This window comes from Electrophorus electricus, chromosome 10, assembly GCF_041902795.1.
Source record: "Electrophorus electricus isolate QZ-2024a chromosome 10, ASM4190279v1, whole genome shotgun sequence".
NCBI classification, from domain to species: domain Eukaryota; kingdom Metazoa; phylum Chordata; class Actinopteri; order Gymnotiformes; family Gymnotidae; genus Electrophorus; species Electrophorus electricus.
This window is the reverse complement of record NC_137506.1, coordinates 16,865,777-16,889,400: the sequence shown is the minus strand read 5'-3', so window position 1 is coordinate 16,889,400 and position 23,624 is coordinate 16,865,777. Positions and strand designations below refer to the sequence as shown.

At 43.4% G+C, this 23,624-nt stretch overlaps 1 protein-coding gene across 3 annotated transcripts in view; it reads left to right on the top strand.

The window, feature by feature from the left end:
• The first annotated feature begins 409 nt into the window (after positions 1 to 409).
• The window catches only part of si:dkey-288a3.2 (protein phosphatase 1 regulatory subunit 37), a 29,996-nt gene continuing 6,781 nt past the window's right edge, over positions 410 to 23,624 (top strand). Inside the window, exons 1-11 of one of the 3 annotated variants that reach the window (XM_081721858.1) lie at positions 410 to 516; positions 1,316 to 1,470; positions 2,439 to 2,536; positions 6,462 to 6,507; positions 8,284 to 8,384; positions 8,583 to 8,702; positions 9,770 to 9,917; positions 11,545 to 11,700; positions 11,841 to 11,953; positions 14,019 to 14,160; positions 14,289 to 14,455. In XM_081721858.1, the coding sequence (XP_081577984.1) occupies positions 1,332 to 1,470; positions 2,439 to 2,536; positions 6,462 to 6,507; positions 8,284 to 8,384; positions 8,583 to 8,702; positions 9,770 to 9,917; positions 11,545 to 11,700; positions 11,841 to 11,953; positions 14,019 to 14,160; positions 14,289 to 14,455 (1,230 nt within the window). In that variant the 5' untranslated portion in view covers positions 410 to 516; positions 1,316 to 1,331. Of the gene's footprint in view, positions 517 to 1,270; positions 1,471 to 2,438; positions 2,537 to 6,461; positions 6,508 to 8,232; positions 8,385 to 8,582; positions 8,703 to 9,769; positions 9,918 to 11,544; positions 11,701 to 11,840; positions 11,954 to 14,018; positions 14,161 to 14,288; positions 14,456 to 23,624 lie in introns of all 3 variants that reach the window. The other 2 variants (XM_081721856.1, XM_081721857.1) reach the window with 2 other exon arrangements.

Sequence of the window (23,624 nt, the reverse complement as noted above, 5' to 3'; positions counted from 1 at the left end):
TCCCGCAATGAAATCTGGGATTATGAGTCATTTAGTTCAAACGTACAACGACCACGATTTTTTAATTAGAAAGATATTCTAAGTGAAGACTTAAAATGTTGCCGACGACAATAAGTCTTATTAATATCGACCACTCTCTAGATAGTTTATTTCATTTCTTTTTTTTTACTTTCATTTTAATGTTTTTTATAACTATATGGTGTAGGATGACATGCAGTTTGCAATAGATTTTATTTCTAATTTTTTTTTTTATTACGTTATAGGTGTATTGATGTATTCGGCTATATTCTTATTTCAAGGTCTAATTGTTTATATGGCACATGTGTTTGTTATCCTGTTGATATTTATAATGGTGATACCATACTGTAATAATATAACGAGTCGAGACTAAAATGGAAACAGGCTGGTGCAAGGACTAAGAACTGGCGACAGGCTGGAGTACCTCAAACTAGAACTGAAACCAAACCATCGTGTAAATGTCTTTGACTGGGAAGAGCCTATCCCGATTTAAACTTAGTAAGTATAAACGCGGAGTATGTAATATCTGCGTCTGAAATGATAGTGCTAGCTAGTCTCATTTTGAAGCTAGCAGCTGCCCACAATGGGATTTGGTTTCCCTTAAGAATGTGGCTTTTTACGTCGGTTTCTATGGAACACCACTTACATATCTTGTTTATCAAATGTGGCAGGAGAGCACATCATAACACACCGGCATGGACAGCACTATGTAACTGATAGGACAGTCTTGATTTAAAACAGTATGGGCTATTAACCATGTTTTGGTTAGTATGTATGTAAGTAAGACATTATTGTCTACACATTCTGCCTTTCCCTCTGATTCTTTGTGATGCTTGTAGGGTATATTCATTCTTACACAGAAACAGTTTTCAAAAATGTATTTTCATCAGAGTATTTTATTTCTTACACAGCATATCCCTGTGTGCATATTTGATGCTGAAATACATGGAGTTCCACTAGCGTGGAGAGGCACAGGGTTATTAATAATTGATGCTGTGGTATCCTGTAACTGCTTTGTAAAAGTGTTAAGCAGAGGTCTTGAGTTTCCAACTGCCATCTGACTATTTTCGACCTGCAACAGAGCAGTTCATAGAGGTGGATTCTGGAGTTTATGGGTTGGTTTGTTGTCAGCTATTATAAGAATTGGAAGATGTTTCTATACCAACTGGCATGGGTAGAGCTGGAACAACAGACCGTTTCCTTCATCAAGCTTTGTTGAATATCACCGACCAAGTGCCTAATCTTATTCCAGACGGGCACGTCATAGATGGCTTTAATCGTGTGAATCTTCTTAAAGCTGACCCTCCACACTAATGACGATGATGGGCCACCCAGAAGAAGAGGCACCGTGGCCACTGGGGAAGAAGAGCCGAGGGGAAAAGCGTGTGACCTTTCCTCCAGATGAGGAGATGGTGTTGGCCTTCTCAGAGAACAGGAAACCGGGACAGGCCGGTGAGCTCCTCTTCTCTTCCTCCTCATTCTGCTGAACCTTCTTCCCTTCTGATAACGCTGTTTAACAATAAAATCCATTTTGTGTTTCAATATTCGAATGTTTCAATAATCCTATCGAGTAGGATTCTTTTTCTACACTGATGTCATTCAGTTAGGACTTTCGATCTTCATGATGGAAAGTTCCACATAGTTAAAGGTTGTTTTGTTTTGTTTTTTGTATGTTTATTATATATTTTTTTTTGTTTGGGATTTTTTTGCACGATTTGTTGATATTTTAATCAATGTTAATTCAATCTTAAGTCCCGTGTCCTATTTTTGTGCTGTTGTATCTGGAGATTTTCACAAATATGATAACACCAACGTAATGTAGCTGCCAGCTCCCAATGACCTAGATGTTTTGAAACTGATTAATTAATTAGATTAATATTAATCAATGTCCAGGATTTGCACCATGACTGCTGGCATCATAGGAAGACTCAGGGGGTTGGGGGGGTATTGTTATACCCTCGCACATAACTGCTTTTACTATGTAGAAATGTAGAGAACTCCATATTTATGCCTGTATGTAATTGGAAGCATCCCAATACTCTCTCTCTCTCTCTCTCTCTCTCTCTCTCTCTCTCTCTCTCTCTCTCTCTCTCGATATATATATAGATATATATAAATCTAAATATATATTCCCCTGTTGTATTACTTTGTTTATTTGTTTGTTTGCCATTGTTTTTAAATGAAATGTGAAATGATTCACAAACTTGTGCTCATAGCCCAAAATGCATTTGCCTTGCTTTAATGAAGCAAGGCAAAGTGTATTAAGCAAAAGAGAGAATTTTTGGCATCCTTTTCATCCATTCCGGAGCTAATTGTATACACAGTGTTAAGACCCAGTAAACAGCAGATTAGTGGATAAGGAGTGCAAGGTTTCTGTTGAGGTTTTTATTTGTGGTGAATATTTTGCTGTTATATTTTAGGTAACAGTCTAACCTTGACAGAAATCATTTTGGCCTACAAGCAGAGCTGCATCAAGCATGAGGTGAAACCCAATCCAAAGACACTGGACCAAATACAGGTAAAATATACAAACACTAATTTAAAGGTAAAATACACAAATGTTGCTTTAAAGGTAAAATACACAAATGTTGCTTTTAAAAGTAAAATACACAAACATTGCTTTAGAGGTATAATACACAAACATTGCTTTTAAAGATATAACACACAAGCATTGCTTTAAATGTTTGCACAAGCATTGCTTTAAAGGTATAATGCACAAATGTTATTTTAAAAGTATAATACACAAATGCTGCTTTAAAGGTATAATACACAAACATTGCTTTAAAACACAATTCACTGCTTTGTTTGATTTATGGGCTTATTTTTCAAAGTCACACAAATTCAAAGCAAATGTTTGATTTAAGCATAGAGAGATTGTGTCTTAAATTATATAATTAAAAAAAATGAAAATAATATGAAATTTAAAAATAGGAGCAAAAGAAAACCATTAAACCTGGTTGTGGAGCACAGTAATTACTCTAATGCATTCTTATTGAACTAAGACAACAAGGCAATAATAGTACTGAAGAGTGAAACTAAATGAGAATCAAATACACTCAGGAATGAAACACACACACACACACACACACACACACACACACACACACACTTGCAAAAGCACAGACACACACACAGGCATGCATGCATAATTCAGACTGTGCACTCACTTATTTTACTTTGACCAGCAATGTTAAGAGCATCAGTTTCCCCTCTGCATAAATTTACGATTAGATCAAGGAGAATTATTTGTTGAAAATGAGAGATTTAGCAGTGCTTACATTACCCAGAGTCTCAGTATTATCTTCGAGGTGCTAACGAGACCAATTGCATTTAAACTAATGTAGGTGGTCCCCACTAAAACAGTAAAATATGTATGGATAAGCACCAGTTAAAGGAGAGATAGTTAGTAGAAGACTGAATGTAAATTCATAATAAGGCTATGCAAAATGGAACTCACTACTTAAGGAAGCGTATTTATCAAATTAGGTATTTTCAGTCAGGGTAGTCCCTTGAGTATGGATGTGGAAAACTATTTAAAGCTTTTATTGTACCCATGGGCTTACACTTTTCTTTGAAATGTTTTAAGTGGATAAAACAGCATTGCTTTTAGTTACATCTTCATAATATAGTGGTTAACAACTATGTCTTGCAAAGCACCTGGGGTCTCTAAAGCATGACATACAACACGTTTAATTATTTATTATTTATTTGCTATGACATGCTGATTTTCCAGTTAATTTTTAGGTTTGAATAGGCAACACCTGACAATATTTGTTGTGAATAGTTACCACATGAGTACATTGAAAAATGTCTGTGGGCCTTTATGCTTTTTAGTCATTCTACTTGATTTCTAAAAATAACATTTTAATGTCATTAGCATTTAGGTACGATATGTCTAGATATGTGACGTTTTTGTATGCTCTGCGCTGAGTCCCGGTGTATTTTTGCATTAGCGTTCATGACCAGTTACTGCTGCTGAGCTTTTAATTCCAGACAGTATGAGCACTGACACAGCAGAGGAAACTCTAGAGGGGCTGCAAGAGTTATTCATAAAAATAAAAAAATAAAAAAATGTTAAAAAAGTGAAAGGCGTAACAAGCGAGTCCGCAGTACTGTTGGTCGTCATAGACGTTGCCAACGCATCATCAGAAGTTTCAACAAGTGCTGAATGAGATGTAGGTTTTGTGAGAAGTTTGTATTTCAAACCGAGTTTCCCCACCGGACTGGAAGCAGCTGTGGTTCCTCTGGCTCCCTCTCGATATGGAGCTGCTTTCAGCTCACCGCACTTCTGCACTCATCAGAAAGCCATTCCTCCTCTGATATATAAGAACCAGCCTCCCGTCCTCCCTCCTAGCACGGAGGGAAAAGTCACATATCTAAATACCATCAAGTATAAATAACTTCCACACTTTTAAACTTTAATGTGCATCACACCCTCTGGACCGTACTGATTCACTGATTAAAGTTTTCTGCAGTATGGAGGAGGCATGTTTATTTCTCATACCCATCCTCTTGCACATAACTCATCTTTAGATTTTGTATTATATTAACATTATACTAAACAGATTTCTGTTTTCAATTGACATTTTGCAAATTTTTAAACAGCTGAAGACAAAAAGGCATGGGAAGTATTTTTAAAAGTCAATTAAAATTTTGTGTATGTTTTAATTTTTTAATGACAAATTAAGTTACTAATTTTGTCCATGCTCTTGCTAGACACTGCAGGTTTAATTGCTAATTGTTAACTGGAAATGAATATATTTGCATATTAATTAGCACCTCAATTTACATTTTTAATTTGCTGCCTTCAAAGGGTGTGAGATAAAAGGTCGTGTTATTTTAAATAATTTATCCTTTATTGCAGAAAAGATGCTGAAAGGAAAACGTGCGGGTGATTTTAACCCCTGAGAGCTTTTCTCAGTATAAAATGTTCTGAAATAATTTTTTCCAATTAATTAAATGGGCAAAGAATGTTTTAAAACAGTCGTTAATACAAAGCCACCCAGACAGCAAAGCGCTGAAGTGGGTCTCCAGGACTTATTGAGGGATGAATACAAAATGCACTGGAGATCGCGTCTGTCAAAGCCGAGTTTGTAAACTGGGTTCCACTCTGCCTGAAGGAGGCTTCCCTTCTTTTTATCATTACATTTTGTCCTCTCCCTCTTGACGCATCAGTAAATTTGGCAGTTATTTCATTCTCCACAGTACACAGCATAGAACATTGCTCAGCTGCAAAGGGTCTCTGAAATTTCCACGTGTTAAGATGAGAAACATCAAACAAAGGGGAAAGGTTCAGTTATATGGCCCCAAGTCATCACTGTTAAGACTTTTCATGTAGTTGTGAAACTATGAGTGTTCACAGGCTCTAGTACCTAATTTTTTTTCTTTTAAATGCACAGTCCCATTTGACATCTTGTTAATGTTTATCGTAGACTGATCTAGAACCTTGATCAGTCTGATACCTACTAGCCGTAATGTACCATCTGCTCTGTTCTGTTGGATTGTCATATTGGACAGTAAGTATTTCTTAGGCAGTTTATTTTAGTGTTTATACTTTTAAAAATGTATTTAAATCTCTACTTATTGCTGCAATGTGCATGTCAGTCCTAGACCAAAGAAAACTGAATTTTAAGTAGAATTCCTTGAATCGTTTGTACTATTATTATATATTATCACTCAGAAAATTATTTTTGCTTATTTTATATGCTCTCAGAATAATAAAAGATCTTTATGGTTTATGTCTATGATATACTGTAAGTTCCTTAAATATAAATACTGTAAATGCGAGGTAGCATAAAAAAACAAAAAAAAACAAACATACAGTCAGTATTCAAAAAGAAGCTGGTGACTTACTCACACATTGGTATTTGCCTGTCTGATATCCCACTTAAAACATGAAAGACACATGACGAACAATCCACTCTGAGATGAGGAATTTGATTTAGCTTCTCTCCCTCACATTCTCTAGAGGAGATGGATAGATCTCCTATTTCCACTTCGAGGTATTTATGTCACTACTCAGACTGATGCAGTCAAATTATGTCTATGTAAAGCAGGCAACAGACAAATTAATTCATCAACAGATGACCAGCTGTTTCTAATTAATATACCCAGGTTAATTAAAAGGGAACATTTGCAGCAATGGTAAACTGAGTGGAATTCATAATTCATAGTTTTATTATGAGGGAAAAAAATCTACTGGAGCCATCATTTTTATTTGAGTGGAAGAATGCCTTTATCTATCTAGCTATCTCTCTCTCTCTCTCTCTCTGTCTTTTCTCTGTCACTATCTATCTATCTATCTATCTATCTATCTATCTATCTATCTATCTATCTATCTATCTATCTATCTATCTATCTATCTATCTATCTATCTATCTATCTATCTATCTATCTATCTATCTATCTATCTATCTATCTATCTATCTATCTCTTCTCTGCAGAAAATTACCTCTCTGAATAATAGAGCCAAGTGTCTTGATCTGAAGGGTGAGTAAACTGATTTTTTTTATGATGTAAGCAATTTAAAATGCCATCCTTCCTCACCTAAAAGCCTTATGTAATTTGATCTGAGGGCTAAAGAATCTTTTTATCATCCTTCTATGAGCTTCTTTTGTCTGTTTGTCTGTTTCCTTATATGACTGTCCTACCACAACAGTTTATTCTGACCTGGCCAGACCCATAATGCCTACCTAGAGATTTTATCACCTTACTTTGTGTAGTGATGCCTACAGTTATTCAGTTATCACTATCGCCATTTTAGCACATGAACGCTTCCACTGTTCCACTGTTGTTTTTAGTGCTGAGCTATTGTGTTTAGCACATGTCTGGTAGTGCTTGGGTAAGGATTTACCCTTTATTATAAACATGTACCTTCACTCGCTGCCTACTTTAGTAGCTTTGTCTTAGAGGTACATTTTTACAGGTGTACAGTTACTGCAACCTATCGGTTGCCACGATCAATTTGTCAGCTCCTCCCTACCCCATTCATGATTGGTCGGTTTCAGCCACTGCTGTCCAGGTATTATTCAGGTGTTGGGCCATTCTCAGCACAGCAGTAACACTGACATGTGTTAGAAACCCAGCAATGCTGTGCTCGATACACATGCTCCGGCTCAACACACACCCTGCTGTGCTGAGAGTGGTCAGACAGCCACAATGTGCTCAGCCAGCACAGTGGTTAGAGACCAACGATCGATGAAACGTTAGTAGCTACCACAAATTGCTTATGGCCACTGTTGAGTGTATATCTACACTGAATTTTCTTTTGCCTGCAGACAACACAGATATTAAAAGCAAGTATTAAGCTCAAGCCTTATAACCAGAATTAAGATTTGGACGAAGATGCATTTCAGATTCTTCAGTTTACTGTAAACTCTCAACTAGATGTGTTTGTTTCTATTTATCAAATGAAATGTTGTTTGCTTGGTAAGTCTGGGATCTCCAGCATATGAAAGCTGATTCCAGTTGTAGAACTTGACCTAAACAGTGCAATCTTCCATACTGAGATAATATCTGAGACTTTGTCAAGCCTCTTAATTGAAATCTATGCCCAAATCCTCTGGGGTTTGGATTAAACCACCGTCCCTTTGATGAGTGGAAGAGCAGTTATTGATAGGAGTGAAGGGAAGATTTAAATGCGGGTCAGCAACTTCCAGCTTGCTGCTCCCTGTACATAATGATGACATCTGACTCCAAGCTTGTCATTATCTGAGAATGGCAGAGGGGATTAGAAATATGGGATTTTGTTGCCCTCCCCGATATAGTACAGTTAAGTGATTATTGTAAAAAAGAAAAAAAATTATAAATGATTATGCTAATGATGAATAAATTATTATCTCCAACATGCGGCTGTGAGCGATCCGGCTTCTCCCCGACCAGGAAGATAAGAGTTTATGTGGGGAAGGGGGCCCGTGTTACGCAGGCCTAATAAAGACACACTGCTGTGGCCATCAAAGTGTTTCTCTAGGCTTTGTTTAAAAACTCATCTGTTCCTGAATAATCACGGGCTCTTTGATTTTCCTCTCTGTGGAGGGAAGCACATCGGACGTGATCGCGTTCGCACGCCGTTCTTTCACTCTACTTAATGAACACCAACCACCGGCCCGCATCTGTGTAGAGACGCGGAATTCAAAGTCGGCATCGTTAGATTTGGGAGGGACATGTGCTGTCATGGCGCTGGGCTGATTTCGTGACTTTGATTTCTGCCCGCAGGATGGCCCGTTTGGCTGCTAACGCTGCTGCCCGTTTTGATTTCTGTCCCAGGTATTCATTTAGATTACGGTTCCTGTGAATCTCTTGAAGAGATTCTGAAATCTGTCCAATTTAATCTGATCAACCTGCAGGGGGCAGAGCTGGACGAAAATGTAAGTTCACATAAAAAAGTATATGATACAAACACACACACACACACACAGAAATACGCCTGGTTTTATTAATTGTCTCAAGCCAGTTTGTAGATTGATTATGTAACAGAGTGATATACATATCCTGCCTTGATTTTGTATGTTCAACTCAAACTTTTATGCCTCTGCTTACTGTAAATTCTATTCCTCTTTCTATAGGGAGCGACATCACTGATGGATATGATTTTGTACTACAAATCCGCCACACACCTGGACGTTTCCTCCAACACAAGTATGGGAGTCTCTGGCTGGCAGGCCCTCTCCTATTTGCTGAAACAGGTGGAGAACAGACAGCTGAGCCATGGAAATGTGCTTTGGTTTTAGAATTTTTGAAACTCAACTTTGGCCATTATGAGAGCGATAAGTCCCACTTTTGCAATTCCCGCTTTAGTGGCCGGGTGATTTACCACAGGTGTTGTGGTTTGTCGTGACACTGGAACGAGAAGTAAACTGCAAGTTTCAGTCACGGAAGATGAGAGGGGCATTTCCCATACTGCTCTGGGCTTTCTTTCCTTATGCTCATCTGACCTTCCACCCCTGCTACATATAACCTAAGTAAAATGTATTTTTCTAAATATTTAATTAATTTTTGTGAAAAATATTCTACATATTGTTCCTTTAAATGCAAGTCTACAAAATGCAACTTTGTCTTTGCATTAATTTTTCGAGTTGGAAGCCACGGAGCCAGTTTCTAGTAAAGGCAAGTGCCCTTTCTGTGGTCTCAGGTCTGATCCGTCTTTTGATTTGTATTCAAAGTGCAGTGAAAGTAATGAATTACCATGCATCAGAGATGAAAATATTCACACCGCAGGATATTGCTGTATTCGCACTTTGATTTTAATGGATATCATTACACTTCACTTAAGTTCACAACGATATTATGTTCAATTAGCAGCATCTCTAGATGAAAGACTACCTAGTTGAACTACCCCTCATGGTTCCGTGGACTTCAATGCTCAAACCAAAGGCATACTCTTAGGCAGCATTATATAAGATCAATCACATTCTCACCCACAACAAAACAAAGAAATAAAAAAATCTGGACACTTTTGAAGTGGTGGACTAGGGGATGAAACCTAACAATGGCCCCCAGATCTATAGCAGCCTCCTGTCACTGTTGTTTTTCAGTTTTGACGTCCTGGCTCTTTCAGACAGGCTACTGTTTGATAGGAGATGGGAAGGGAGTGAGGCCAGTCCACAGTAAGGGCAGAATCAGGCCTCCCTCTCTCTCGCGCTCTCTCCCCCCACCCCCACCCCCCTGTCTCTCCCTCTCACAACCCCTTTTTCTTTCCCACTCTCTCTCGCTCATTCTCTCCCTCCATTGCCTCACTGTCCGCGCTCTTCAGAGTGAGTGTCTGCGGAGGCTGGACGCCTGTAACATATCCCTGCAGGATTACCCCGTGCAAGCCCTGTCCAAAGCCCTCCACACCAGCAGACTGACTGTGCTGCACCTTGAAAACACCTGCCTGAGTGGTAGACCCCTCTTCACCCTCGGTAAGCTCCCCACGCTCGACACCGTCCAGTGTAGCGGGAGAAGACTAGCAGCTGGAAATGCTAGATGTTGTAACATAGAAGATTTAATTAACTATAATACTTTTGGTTTTTTTAACTCTTTGAGATGAGGTGAGTGTACTACACAATTGCACATTAATTAATATATATGGGAAAAACATTCCTTGTCTAATATACATACTGTTTCACTGTATTGTATTGGTAATGTTTTAGTGCTTGCTGTAAAGATCCAAATGTGAATATTAGTAATATTTGCTAAATATAAAAGAAACAAAATCCTTTAGAGTCGTGAAAAATCCATAGTTGGTGTTTTAATAATGGTCTGTGAGCCTTGCATGTCCTCTTGCCTATGCTGGCTGAGTGCTAGGTCCAGAGCATGGTGTGTGTGTGTGAGAGAGGGAGAATATGTATTGTCCATACATGGCCCTGGCCAGCAGGAACAGATGACGAAGGACAGCGAGAGGACTGGCAGATTTTGGCCCGGCGACCTTAACAGTCAGACTCAGCCAGGATTAGATGTCCTAATCTTCTGCCTGTCACTTTACACGCTGTTGCACCGATCCGTGAGAGCCACTGTGGCCAGCTCACTGTGAGACCAGCTCGCTCTCGCTCTCCCCTGCATGGTAGCTCCTCTAAGAGCACCGCTCTTCAGCCATTGCTGCTGCCCGGCTACCGAAGCTCTTCGCGTCACAGGGGCGGTCCCACGCCAACGCCGGCTGAGGAGGTGCGACTAATTAACTGAAGCACATTAGTCAAATTGCGTTACTCTCTCCTGGCTGTCTGTCGCGCGAGAGCTTTGTCAGGCCTTTGTCCGTCTGGCATAATGTCCAGATTGAGCGGAGCTGCAGCTGTTTGATCGCGGTAATGTCCCGGCGGAGGAGAGCGAGGGCCGATCCGGCTGCGGGTCATTAAGCGAGAGCGGCGCGAGAGGACCTTAAATGAGCGGGAGGACTCGAGTGGCACATCCAGCGCGCGCGGGGCTCTGTTCCTTTAAGCACTGCCTGGATCCGTTTGATATTTTGGGGCCGCGCAGGCCGCCCCCTATGCTTCTCGGCAGGACGCACAGCTGCTGATCATTGCTATCGACCGGCAGGTCCCTGATTGCAGGACTTGCTAGCTCGCGCAGTAGAGTCCCTCCAATCAATCCAACGACCTCCCCCTCCCTCCCCCCACTCGTCTCCCGCCGTGTGTGATGGTGATGTTGGCATTCGGCATGCAACCAAAAAGGTCTGATCAAATCTGTTGCATCGATCCAGACAGGCGGCTGTGTGAGGCCACGGACAAATAGCCCATGAAAGGGTCTCCATTTTGAAAGGACACGTAATGATGTTGTCGATTACAATGATGACCACAGTAATCACCATGATGTAAATAGTAAGGACCCTAATAATAAAGTTAGTCCAATGAAACGTGTGAGTTTCATTTGAAAGGGCTGCTTTCAAGGGTGTTTATATGTGGTGCTCATCTTTTGTTTTTGAATTCATTGCTGAAGTGTTATCTCTTTTTCCCCTCGTAATTTTGTAATGACATACTATTGTCACTCCGCAATGAAATAATGGCAGCTAATAGATCTAGGCGTTGAGGTGATTTACAACTTTCTTCCCCCGAGTTGGTAGCTTGAAGAAGAACACAGTTCTCCAGGAACTTTACCTGTGTGACAATGAGCTCAACAGCTACCAGGACTCCATGCAGCTGGGACTCCTCCTCAAGTACAACCGCACACTCCAAACCCTCGACCTCAGCAATAACACGATATCCGACTCTGGTATGCTCGCGTTTTTGATCCTCCGTGCTCATCCCAAAGTGAACATATCCACTCGTCCTAGTGCATGTACAGTTCTTTACTTCAGTTTTGGAGTTATTTTAAGTTGACGGCCTGCTGGCGTCTCCTCTCTCGCTCCACAGGCCTTGAGGAACTCTGTGATGGTCTGAGAGCTCAGAAGTACGGCTTGAGGGCGTTAGTGCTGTGTAACAACCAAATTACTCACCGTGGCATGACTCATCTAGAAAGTGTTCTGGTGAGTTATAGTGCATATTCATTAACTCTGATGTAAAAGGGGTGTAAGAGTGCGTTTATTCAGCACTGTTTACCAATTAGTCTGATGACATTCGTAATATGCTAATACATTATGACCCAATTTTCCAGACACGAAACGAAGACTAAAAAAAAAAAAAAAAACATTGTTGGTGGAGATCTGCATTAAAAGCTCCAGTGAAAAATAAATTCCATTAAATTCATAAGAAATATTAAGCGTAAATGCTTTTTAGAAAGTGTGGCATGTATGATTCCTACAAAAGACTAAACGACTGTAACATTGTCTAAACAATGATGGACATAACCAGCGGCGCAATCCGACACGCTCAGCAACACTACATATGTTAAATTCTCCAAAATTACTGTCCAGCGGTAGCATTTAAGACTTAATGCTGGTTGTTACAAAGGTGAAATCTGACTGTTATTTTTACACTGGAGTTAAACCGTGTCTGGAAAATTGGCCCAGTAGTCTTTGCCACCCACATTACTGTAAGTCTGAAGTTTCTTTAAGATGATATTTATATGAATAACTTTGTGACCCCAAGGGGTGTTCTTCCATGACTGCTAATAATAGATTAGTTATTTCTGTAGTTTAAAGTTGAGCAAGCATGATAAGTTGAAATTCTCTCAAATGGGACCCACAAACCATTTTTATACAAGAAGCGCCTGCACGTCTTTATGACAGCTGCTCGATTCTTTTGTCTCAATAGAGTTTGACAGACTAGGAGAAAAGAAAAGGGAGCAAAAAGAAACTGTCTGGCTTATCCTCAGTAGCTTATATGTAATCCCTAATAATATCCATTCCTCTTTGGTAGCTCTGATTGTCAGAATAAACTGTACCTTTCTGTCATTTGAATGGCGATCTAAATCAAAAGGGTGCAAATTAAAGGCCTGCTTTTTGTATCCTGTTGGCCGCTGGCACATAGACAGAGAATTCATCCAGGCCAGAAATAAAGCGAGCTCACTCCTTTTTGCCTGCACCAAATAAGAACAGTTTGATTAAATAATAGATATGTGTTTAGAGGGCTTTTTCATGCGCTCTGTCATTAAGAAGGATAAGTAGACGTCCACGCGGCTGTAATGAATATAATTAGTGCAGTGGCTGGTCGTGTCGAATATGACACAGGAAGGGCTGTTATTAACCTCTCTGGGGTTTTTTTGTATGTCTTTATTCTGCTGTGCCTTTAGAGGAAGGCAGTAGCAGGAGGAATGAATGGGTTATTCGGTCAGATGAGGAAGCTCCCTCTTGTCAGAGGAAGCTAATTAAATCATGATATTTTCCATATTGTTTGGGTGGCGTTCGTGGAGTTCTGCTTATGCATCAGGCGGATGTCCTTAGTGATGTCACGCTTGTTTTTACTGTGGGACGTTCATTAACTGCCAACAAAACTGGATAAGGCAGAGCTGTTATATGTCAGGCAAACGGTATGCAGTGTTAAATGTCTCTGTGCCTTGTTTTGGGGTTATCATTATTATTACTGTCAGTGCAGTACAGTAGTTTTAAGTAGACCGATGAACAAGCCAAGCAGATTTTGCTAATGAGTTAGTATTCATGCATGACAGAGTCACTAACTCTTACAACTACCGTTACCACAATGCTGATGGTGTGTGTGTGTGTGTGTGTGTGTGTGTGTGTGTGTGTGTGTGACGTGTTGTCCCTGTGCTGCAAATGAAAATAATTATCGCATGGAGTTAGCCAGTTTTTAGTTGTTCAGCCGAGAAAAGGGGTTTGGCCGCATGAGCGTAAAGGGATTTGAGAGAACTAGCATGGTGTCCATCCCGTTCCGCGAGGAGGAATCTCCCTTGTGTCCTCTGCTGTCTCCTGTTTCCTGTAGTTGCTAATCTGGCTACAGAAGGGACGCTGCCGATCGGAGACTCGCGCTGTTCCTGCTGCTGTTATGAGTCACAGAGTTTACAGAATCGCACAAATTTCTCTCACCTGTAACCGCACCTGCAGTTGCGAGCTTGTAGATTTGCGTGCAAGACACTGTGGTTGCTTGTGACTCTAGAACCGCGTTTCGCCTCAGCCGCCTTCGATTTTGTTGCAGCCCATGTCGCGATCACTGGAAATGTTGGACCTCGGCAGGAACAACCTGGAGAACCAGGGCATCCACATCCTGAAGGAAGCACTCATAAGCAACCGCTCTCTGACCCAGCTCATACTGGCATCGGTTGGGATAACGTGTGAGGGTAGGGATCCCCGGCCCGCTCTGTTTTTCTGTCTCTTCCTCTCCTCGCCTCTGTCCTGCCTCGCTTCATGCTCTCCCCACCTTTGGACCTTGCGTCTGGTCAGATGTGGCGTTTGGTCCTCGTGACAGGTGCCGTGCTGCTGGCGGAGTTCCTTGCCGAGAGCCGCCTGCTCCAGACGCTGGACGTGAGGCACAACCACGTGCTTACTGGAGGCCTGATGGCGTTCGCCTTGGCCCTGAGGATCAACCGCTCCCTACTACAGTTAGAACTGGACCACAACCCCAAGGAGGAGACGGTCAGTGAGTGCCAGCTTCACTCGGTTCGGAGCAATTCTCCATCTGTAACACTCTGCATGCCCATAGGAGCAATTTTATGTTGAATTTTACCCTTGCAATGCGTACCTGAGGAAATACAGTTAAAAGCATTTTTCTCCAGCATTTAAAAGAACAATAAGCCAACAAGTCTGTTAAGTGCTTATATACAGATGAATATGCATGGAGTGTTGCGGAATGTTACGGTTAGTTGAGAGGCATCACTTTCTGTCTGGGATTGGTCAAGCATGCGGGTTACTTATTCAGTGCGAACATGTGCTGTTCTGCGAACCAAAAAAGCATTACTTCTTAAAGCACAGCATATCCACCAGCTGCAGGCAAAATCACCTGCTGCCAAAGTTTACAGCCCAAACTTAGTTCCAGATAGACGCCCAGAGACTTTGGCTGCTGCTGGATTTTCCGAGTTACCACTTCCAGTATGACTGCGAAAGCCCTGAAAAAATGTTGCCGCGGCTTTAATGCAGTGCCCCTGCACGATTAGAGAGGGGAAAAAAATAATTAAGCCAGGTTGCCATCTGTTTGTCATGATTTTATCTCCTCTAACTTATTTGCATGTTAAAGCATTAATTAAATTCTCTGAGGAAAGTAATGCTCACTTTAAAATACACTCCAGAGCTTCTCTTGTATGGAGCCGAAGTTGTTTTATTTTTGATTTTCCGGTGTATTCACACCCCCTTCTTTAAAAAAAAAAATCCTTCTGTCCTGTCAGTCAGTTCTATCTCATAATGTTTTTTTGTTTTTTTGGTTTTTTTCAGTTCAGTCATTAACGCTCAAAAAGGGTCTTTTGAAAATACACAGTATTTAAACACAGCTCAAACACAGGACCATGGTAATATTTCTGCTGTGCTAAATTAAAACGGCGTGATATTTAAACTTATTTATTCGAATGGAGGCTGTTCTGCAGCGGCTGAGCTCAGACACTGCTGCGATTCATCTGGGCCAACCACGAAGTGGCAAGAGGAGTGACGATTGTATTAAAAAGAAAATCTTCCCATCAGAAATCAGTGGGTGGTCAGATCAAGTGTTGTGATTCAGTCTTGTGGAATTCCCTGGGCCTGAGAAAAGTGAAAATTTCTCTTTTTTTCTCAAAGAAAAAGCGTCTGTGTCTGTGTGGGTCTGAGTGTGTGAGTGTGAGTGCGTGCGTGTGCACGTGTGCACAAGCATGTGTGTGCATGAGTATATATGTGTGTGCATTCATGTGTGTGTGTGTGTATTTTGCAATTTGGGATGCGCATATTGAATAGGGAGGAAGGTAGCAGGGAGAAAATGTCGGTCTTTGGGTCTTTGTTTACAGCTCCTGACTTGGCATGTCTGTTGATGCTCTGCTTCATTTGCTCATTGGCCTATTTGCCGTTAATTATTAATTATTTACCCAATTTAAATATTCATAGAGGGAGCGCTATGAAACACAGGATTCCAAGGGCGAGCTATCAGTGGTCGTAGCAAGGTGGCTGTGTTGATTTTACCTATCAGGGCACTTTGTCAGTCTAATGAATGAACAGTATTCATGACCATCGTCCGGAACCTCAGCTCATCAAGTTTAAGGTTTTTTTCATGTATTGTTTAACGTGTATGCATTTGTTTGTTTATTTGCTGCTTAAATATTGGCTCTAAGCTGGCCAATGTCAAACCACACGTTGTAGAACCTAAGTGAACGCTAAGGCGATCAAATGCCCCACCCCCCCAGGCCAAATCTAACTGAACCGTTTGCTTACAGGCATGGTCGCCAGGCAGAATGCTATCAGGTTGCTGTGAGACCCTCCTAAAGTGTCAGTAAATGCAGGTGGAGCTGCAGGGAAGAACTGGGGTCTTGTGGGAGAGGCCCCGTTTGGAGTTGAGAGATGTTTGGGGACTTTGAGGGAGTTTGAGCTTGGTCATGCTGTCTGGCTGTCTGATGGTGGTAGCTCGACGAGAGACGGAGAGAGAGAGAGTCAGAGAGAGAGAGAGAGAGAGAGAGAGAGAGAGAGAAAGCGAAAGAGAGAGGAGTTCCCTCGGCTCATGGCACTGATGACAGATCAGCTCAGCCCTGGGCCAGTCAGAGGCTCATACAGTCTCATACACGTGCAGGCACACACACATGCACAAGCACAAACACACTCAGAAGTGCACATGCATATATGCACTTACATATATACACCATTCACGCACGCACAAACGTGCTCATGCATGCACACATGGACATCGCAATGGACATCACATGGACCAAGCATGGACAGAGAATGGGGACTGAAGTGAGTGCTTAATCTGGCCTTCCCCACACAAAAAGTTACAACTGAACGGTAGACATCACACACACTAGAGCTGATGACATCAGGTGGGTAGAATGTAGCTAAAATTACTGCTTATGCAAAACGCAAACCTGGGAACACAGCATTTGATTTTATTTATTTATTTATTTTCCCCCCATTCCATGCCCAGCGTTCTCGGTTAGTGGCACCATGTTTAGCAGGTATCAGCAGGCTGACAGCATGCACCATATCATAGTGATACTTTCACGAAACCTTCCCTTGTCACGTTCACAGCGTTTTGGGGCATGAAGACAACGGCCCGATTTAGAAAACGGGCGTTCGGCTTCACGCGAAGCGTTCATCAGAGCTAGCCCTCCAAAGCTGCTGTCGCGTCTCTCTGCTTCTTGGAATTTGCTAGCTCTCGGGTGCAGACCCTACCTGGTTATCTAGATACCACTTCAAGCCCCACCCGCAGACTGAGTGGATTTCTGACCATCTCTAAAATAACTAAATCCCGACTCGCCCAGACAGCGCACAGAGATGTGGCCATTCTTTGACTTCAAGACTTCAGCTCGACATTCGGCACCCCAAAACTTCAAAAATTGTCTTCTTTTTTGAAATGTGTATGTATCTCTCTGCCTCTCTCCACATCCTCGATCCAAACAGTCTTGCTGGATTCCTGACGTGTTTTCGGGGGCAAAACAGGCATATTTGCCAGCTGTGTAATTTACTGTGGCACTCATTTGCATATTAAAGCATTAATTAGCCCCTCTGAGTGCGGGAGCGCGTATAGTGTAGTCATCGGACGTGTAGTCGCGGGGGACGGTGCGGTGTTTGGGTCTGGGGGGCTGCCGAGGGGAGCGTGCCAGTCTCTGGGTGCTCGTGTTGACCATGCGGCGCGCGCTTGTCGGCTTTGTTTCCACCCCCACCCCCACCCCACTGGAGAGTGGGATGAGGCGGGGATGCGTTGCTCAGTTTTCCGGCTTTTTCCGGGCTCTTTGATGTGTCACACTTGATCTGTCTCCCTGTCATTTTAATAGCTCGACTCCCCCCCCCATGAGTGCAGTCAGAGGTGTGACCTACCGTTTCGCAGGAAGGAGGTTTCTTCCTTTCTTTCGTTCTTTCTTTTTTTCTCTTCATTTTTCTTTGCTAGGGAGGGGAGGGGGAGGTGGAGGGAGCCAAGGAGGGAGAGTGGGAGGCGGTGTGGGGGAGGCGCAAGAAAGTATGAAAGACAAAGTGTTATGCAGTGGAGGCTATAGCATTGGATTGTCTTGGGTATACATGTCACAAAGGACATCAATTTTGAGCAAATATTCCATATTACAAAGGCATATCTTGATAATCTGGAAATACCATAAAAGAGAATTCTTGACAATTTGAATGTGATTAGAAGGATAAACAGACAGTGTCTTCAAATGCAGTATATGCAAGGAAAAGTAACCTAAACTCTTGCTTCGACCGTTACTGTTGGACTGTTTCAGGAGGCTGAGGGTGGAATATGTCAGCTCATATTTGATATAAGTGGATTCCGGCTTTCTCTCCCTCTCCACTGCTGGGAATGGCCCATTGGATGAGTTGCCCATCAGACTTTTTGCATTTCCCTTCGGGCATGTCCTCCAACGCCACGCTCAAGCGCGCCGAGTCGCCAGCCACCCGCACTTGGGCTCATCTGAATATCATGAAGCCCTTGAGTCGCTGCCTTTATCAGGGGGCTTCATCCACCGAGAACCTTCCTTTCCCTTTCAAATGCCAGCGGTGGAGGCAGACGGAAGCAGGCACGCTAGCGCCCAGGCTGCCCCTATGAATATGGATGCTTTATTAAGCGCAAGCACCGCGCCGCCTCTGTCATCCGGGGAGGCGGGCGGGCACCTGCCTTCCCGGCCTGGCGCGCCTGCCGCCACGTTTGGGCTGATTCCGACCGCGAGGAACCAAGCAGAGGCCTCCGTGTCCTCGTTCTGCATTTGTGCCAGCCGCATGGATGGCCCAGGAGATCCGCGGTGTCTTGCGTCGGGTGGAAGGAACAGGCGTTTGGTAGGGCTGAGACAAGCATGTTTCGGTCCTGTGTCTCTCCTGTTGCCTGTCGGAGGTGAAAAAGAGACTTCTAAACACTGATAAATAATCAGTACTGCATTAAATGCATGCAATCTAAATCCCCTTTCAGACCTCAGATATGAGCTCATTTTGAATATGGAAATTAAATTGAGTTATAGCTTAACCTACTATAAGAGTGTGAGGCTTGTGTTGCGCATACATTAGGACAATTTCTGTGCTAATAGCATGCACAGCTCACATACCGCATGTCCTAATGTGTGGAATTGCTTTGTTTATTGGAAAAACACCCCGATTGAAGGGTAACGCTGCTCTTTGTGAGATTTCTCCCTCAACAGAGCGATCATTTTTCAACTTTCAAACTTGCTCTACGTCACGGTAAGTGAACAGATCAGCAGTAAGGCAGAAGTTGAATTCGAAGCATTTCAGAGCCTCCTTTTCCCACTTCTCACCAGAGCAGCAAGTGTTAGTGGCTCACTCCGTTCGCAGGCCTAAACAGTGTCTGGGAAGAGCACACCTGCTTCGAATTAGCACCATCACCTTTCAGCAAACACCATTTTCAGTGTGACTTTGAAAGATTTTTTTCCCTGTCAGGGCTCTGCATCTCTCTCTCTCTCTCTCTCTCTCTCTCTCTGCCACAGTGGAACTCAGGAGTCCTGTGTTTGTTCCACTGTCCCCCTGACTTCACTAGCAGGTCGGTGGCGTGTGAGCAGGCCCACGGAGGGTAGTCGGGGGTGGGAGCGGATGGTGAGGGCTGGGTAGGGCATTGCCTGTCTGCATCCTCGTCCCTGTCACGCCGGCCCAGGCTGCCTGGGCACCATGGAGTGGAGATAATTGGATTTGTTGTCACCTCCAGTGGCTGCCAGGAGCGGGCGTCTGCTCTGGTTAGCGATGAAGACATCAGTGTGACAGGGACCCTGAGAGAGGATCAGCTGGTGCGGTGGGCACCACTAATAAAGTGGCAGCCGCACCGCGGCCAAGCGGCCAGGGGGAGGCCAGCTGTTCAGGCGCCCGCGTCCTCAGGCCAGGCCGGAGAGGCAGCCAGGACTCTCGCTCCAGACTCACAGAGGTAGGAGGGATCGACCTCTGGCCCTCGTCCGCATGGGCGGAGCCGGGTACCAGGGCCGGCCCACTCTCACCCGTCCCCCAACGAGGCGCTGGGGCTACAGGCCCAGTTCAGGGCTGGGTGCCACCACAGATGAGCGTGGCGGACGCGCGGGGATGGCACCTGTTTGGCGGTGGGGCTAGCTAATGACGGGCACACAGGTGAGCAGCCCCGGTGGTAATCAGTTGCTCACTCTCCACCGCTCCATCACCGCAAGTCTGGAGCTGATCTCAGCACCACGTGCCATATCCTACAGAGAGCATCCCACTCGCTCTCCAAACGCTGCACACCCGCCCCAACAACTGCCTATCCTTCCAGGAGTTCAGGGCAGACTGACATTCGTCAGCCACCAACCAAACAAGCATTCCTCATGGTTGCATGACTTTTCGTGGAGCTTTATTTGAACAAGTAAGTGCCAAACAGCATTGCTAATGGTGTTTTTTATATATAGTTTTTGGATAAAAGTAAAATTCAAGAGATATGGAGCTTTAGCAAGAAACCGGCTGATCTGATCTCAGTGGCAAGGATGCGCATATTATCTACTGTAACTCTGCCACCCCACTGGCTGATCTGACTACACTGGCATGGAAACACATCTCAACATTTGAGCTTTTTTTTTTCTTCCCAAACTAAAATAGGTGGACAGTTTTTTACTTGTACTTTTGGATACAAGTGACTTTATACTTGTATCACATATGTTTTTTAATGACATATTCATTATTCATAAACAGGAATATCCCTCTTCGGTGTCCAGCAGTAGTCTGCCAACACAGAGAGGATTCACAGCTTTTTCATGCTACAAATAATGACATGAGAATACTGGTACAACAAAATTATGAGTGATGTGGAAATTCTGAGAACATTTAGCATGCAAAAATACATTGTATTTTATGTATACTATGTATAAAATAATATATATAACATATATAAAAAATACAGAGTACAGAGTGTGTGTGTGTGTGTGTGTGTGTGTGTGTGTGTGTGTGTGTGTGTGTGTGTGTGTGTGTGTGTGTGTGTGTGTGTGTGTGTGTGTGTGTGTGTGTGTTTGGTCACAGGAAGCTGGCCCACTCCTCCCCAGCACAAGGTTTCGGGTCTCGGTAACTGCCTGTACTGTTGTGGGTGAATGTGGCTCTTTTGCCGACCTGCTTGGGCAGGTCAGCGTCGGTCCGGCCCTTGCCATGGTGCATGCTCCACCTCTCCTTAACAGCAGAGAGAGAGGAAGACACAGGCGGGGAAATGAGTGGGTTTGTCCGAGCTCAGACATCTCTTGTTCTCCGGGGATCAATTCCAGAAGCACTCATTCAGCTTGCGTTATTCAAATGAACACCTGAATATGCACACCTGTGCACGATTTGTAAAAGCTTGGTTGTTATCTGATAAGCACTAGCCCAATAAGGATATCACCAGCAATACTTTTATACTTTGTATACTTTTAAGCAGACAGTTGGATTTTGACCTCTTATTCCTAGTTTTTCCGGATCTTTGTGGGATAATAACATTCCTCCTGATGTGCACCCATGAATCTATTTGTTACGTAGCGCTTTTCTGTTTGGGAAGTTGTGACTCCCAAGTAACAAGGGCTCCCACATGAGTTTGTTTGCAGAGCTAAGCCAAAGAATGTGTCGGTAACAGGATTATTAAAAGGAGAAATAAAAGTACGCTTCCGTCCGAGGACTGTTGACGCAGACCCTTCCCACCGCATGTTAACCGAGCTCGTGCATGTGTCATTCATGCATTCTTTGACCGTTAAGGATGAAATGGTGCCTTGTTTAGCACCAAGAGCATATTTGTCCTTGTGAAAATAATGAGAAGAAGAAATATTTTTCACTGAATGATTCACTGTGTATAATTTGCTGTTAAAGCCAAGGTGTACTCCTGCCTTTACAGCTTGGTTTGAGATATTTGACACCACCTGGCAACTGAAAAACCTCAATATATACACTGAAGACATTTCAGGTGCAAGAATTTTGTATCAGAATCCACGACGCCGCAAGAGAAACCAGCCAGAATTTGGCAATCAGTGCTGTAATGTTTAATCGGCAATCCTTTAGTGTACCTGTTCAATAAGTCTGGAAAGGAGTGAGATTTTTGGGCCAAGATGATCATTATTGCATGAATCAAGCATTCAACCAGCGAGAGCTTCTCCATGTACTCCAGTCCACATCGTTCCACCAGAAATCCAGTGACGTCTCGTTGAAGCGCCGAAAGGTATTTCGGTGGTGCAGGTTTGCCTTCCGCGCGTCCCGTTGCCGCGGTGAGCCATGCACCCGCGGTGACCTTGCCATGCCATGGCTCCCGCTGCCAGCATGGGGGGAGGGGATTACTGTGACCGCTCGGCTACCTTACAGATGGTGCGTTGCCGTCACTCGCTCCTAATCTTCATAGCGCGGCGAAGTGAGTCATTAAAATCAGAGCCAACCGCACGGCCAAGAGGATGCCCATCACTTCCTTATTCACCGAAGATGACACGCGCTAGGTTTTTTTTCCCCTCTTGTGCTCTCTCTCTCTCTCTCTCTTCCTTTTTCTTCATCATTCTGTGATTTCATCTGTCTTTTCCTCTATTTCTCTTTCTCTCTTGCTCTCCTCTCTGATACAGATACTTTCCTCTATGGTGATTTCAGTACTTCACCGTTGAGTGATTGTGTGTTACTGTCAAATTAAAGCAAAGGAAAATGCATTCTGGATTACGTTTTGCATCACAGCTGATTTTAGATGCAAATCAAACTGCACAGTCCTGGGGCCTGCACCTCATTCTCTCTTTGGGCCTGTCATTCATGCTTATTATTATTATTATTATTATTATTATTATTATTATTATTATTATTATTATTATTACTATTATTCAACCTCTCAGAAAGACCGACTATGGGCATCTCACCTGCAAAGCCTGCCCTGTGCTATTCAGCTACAACCACCAATAACGCTTTTGCATTTAAAACCTACACGCACACTGATGTGCTTTATGAAACAGTTGCCTCAAAGACCCGTGCTCACTCCGATCACAGAGGCTGGCATTCATTAGATGGCAGGGGTCGCGCGGAACGCAAACAAAGGGGTTTCGTGGGGTGGAGGGGAGGGAAGCCATCAGGTCAGACCTGCGCGCGAACGATCCCCCCTTGGTCGCGCTCGCGAACAAGACCCGTCTCGAGCCGCGGTGATATTCCGCCGCAAAGCTGTGCAGATCAATTAAATAAACAGCCACCGACAGCCTGTAGCACTTCAGTCTGCCCCAGAGGTCACAGCGGTGCAGTGTTCAGCCCTCGCGCCTGATAATCGCTGCAAATCAAGCCCTTCTTAAGCGCCAGGGCTCACCTTAATTACCGGTACGGGCGTGAGATTTCACACCGCCCGTACAGCGCAGATCAAACTAAATTGATAATAAACGCCTAAAAGATGCGTTTCGGAGTTAATCAGGGTAGCGGGGGCTCGCAAGACCGACTGCCGTCCGCTGGAGCTGAGCGAGCGCGGCGGTGGAGGAGACGCACTTACACGGTTCGTTCAGCGCGCGCGTGCGCGCACGTGTGTTTTTAACCGCGAACGTGTCTTGATGTCTGTGTGTGTGAGAGAGAAAATACACTGCGAATATATGAGATGGGTTGTTTTAGCATTGAAGCCCTTGTTTTCAGCGCAGTAACTTTATTTTGACATGATGTCACACTTCTCCGGCACACTTGAAATGAGTGTCCTCATTACGGTTATCAGATTGTGTTCCTATTGTCCTCTCTATGTGGAATATGTTAATGTGCTAAT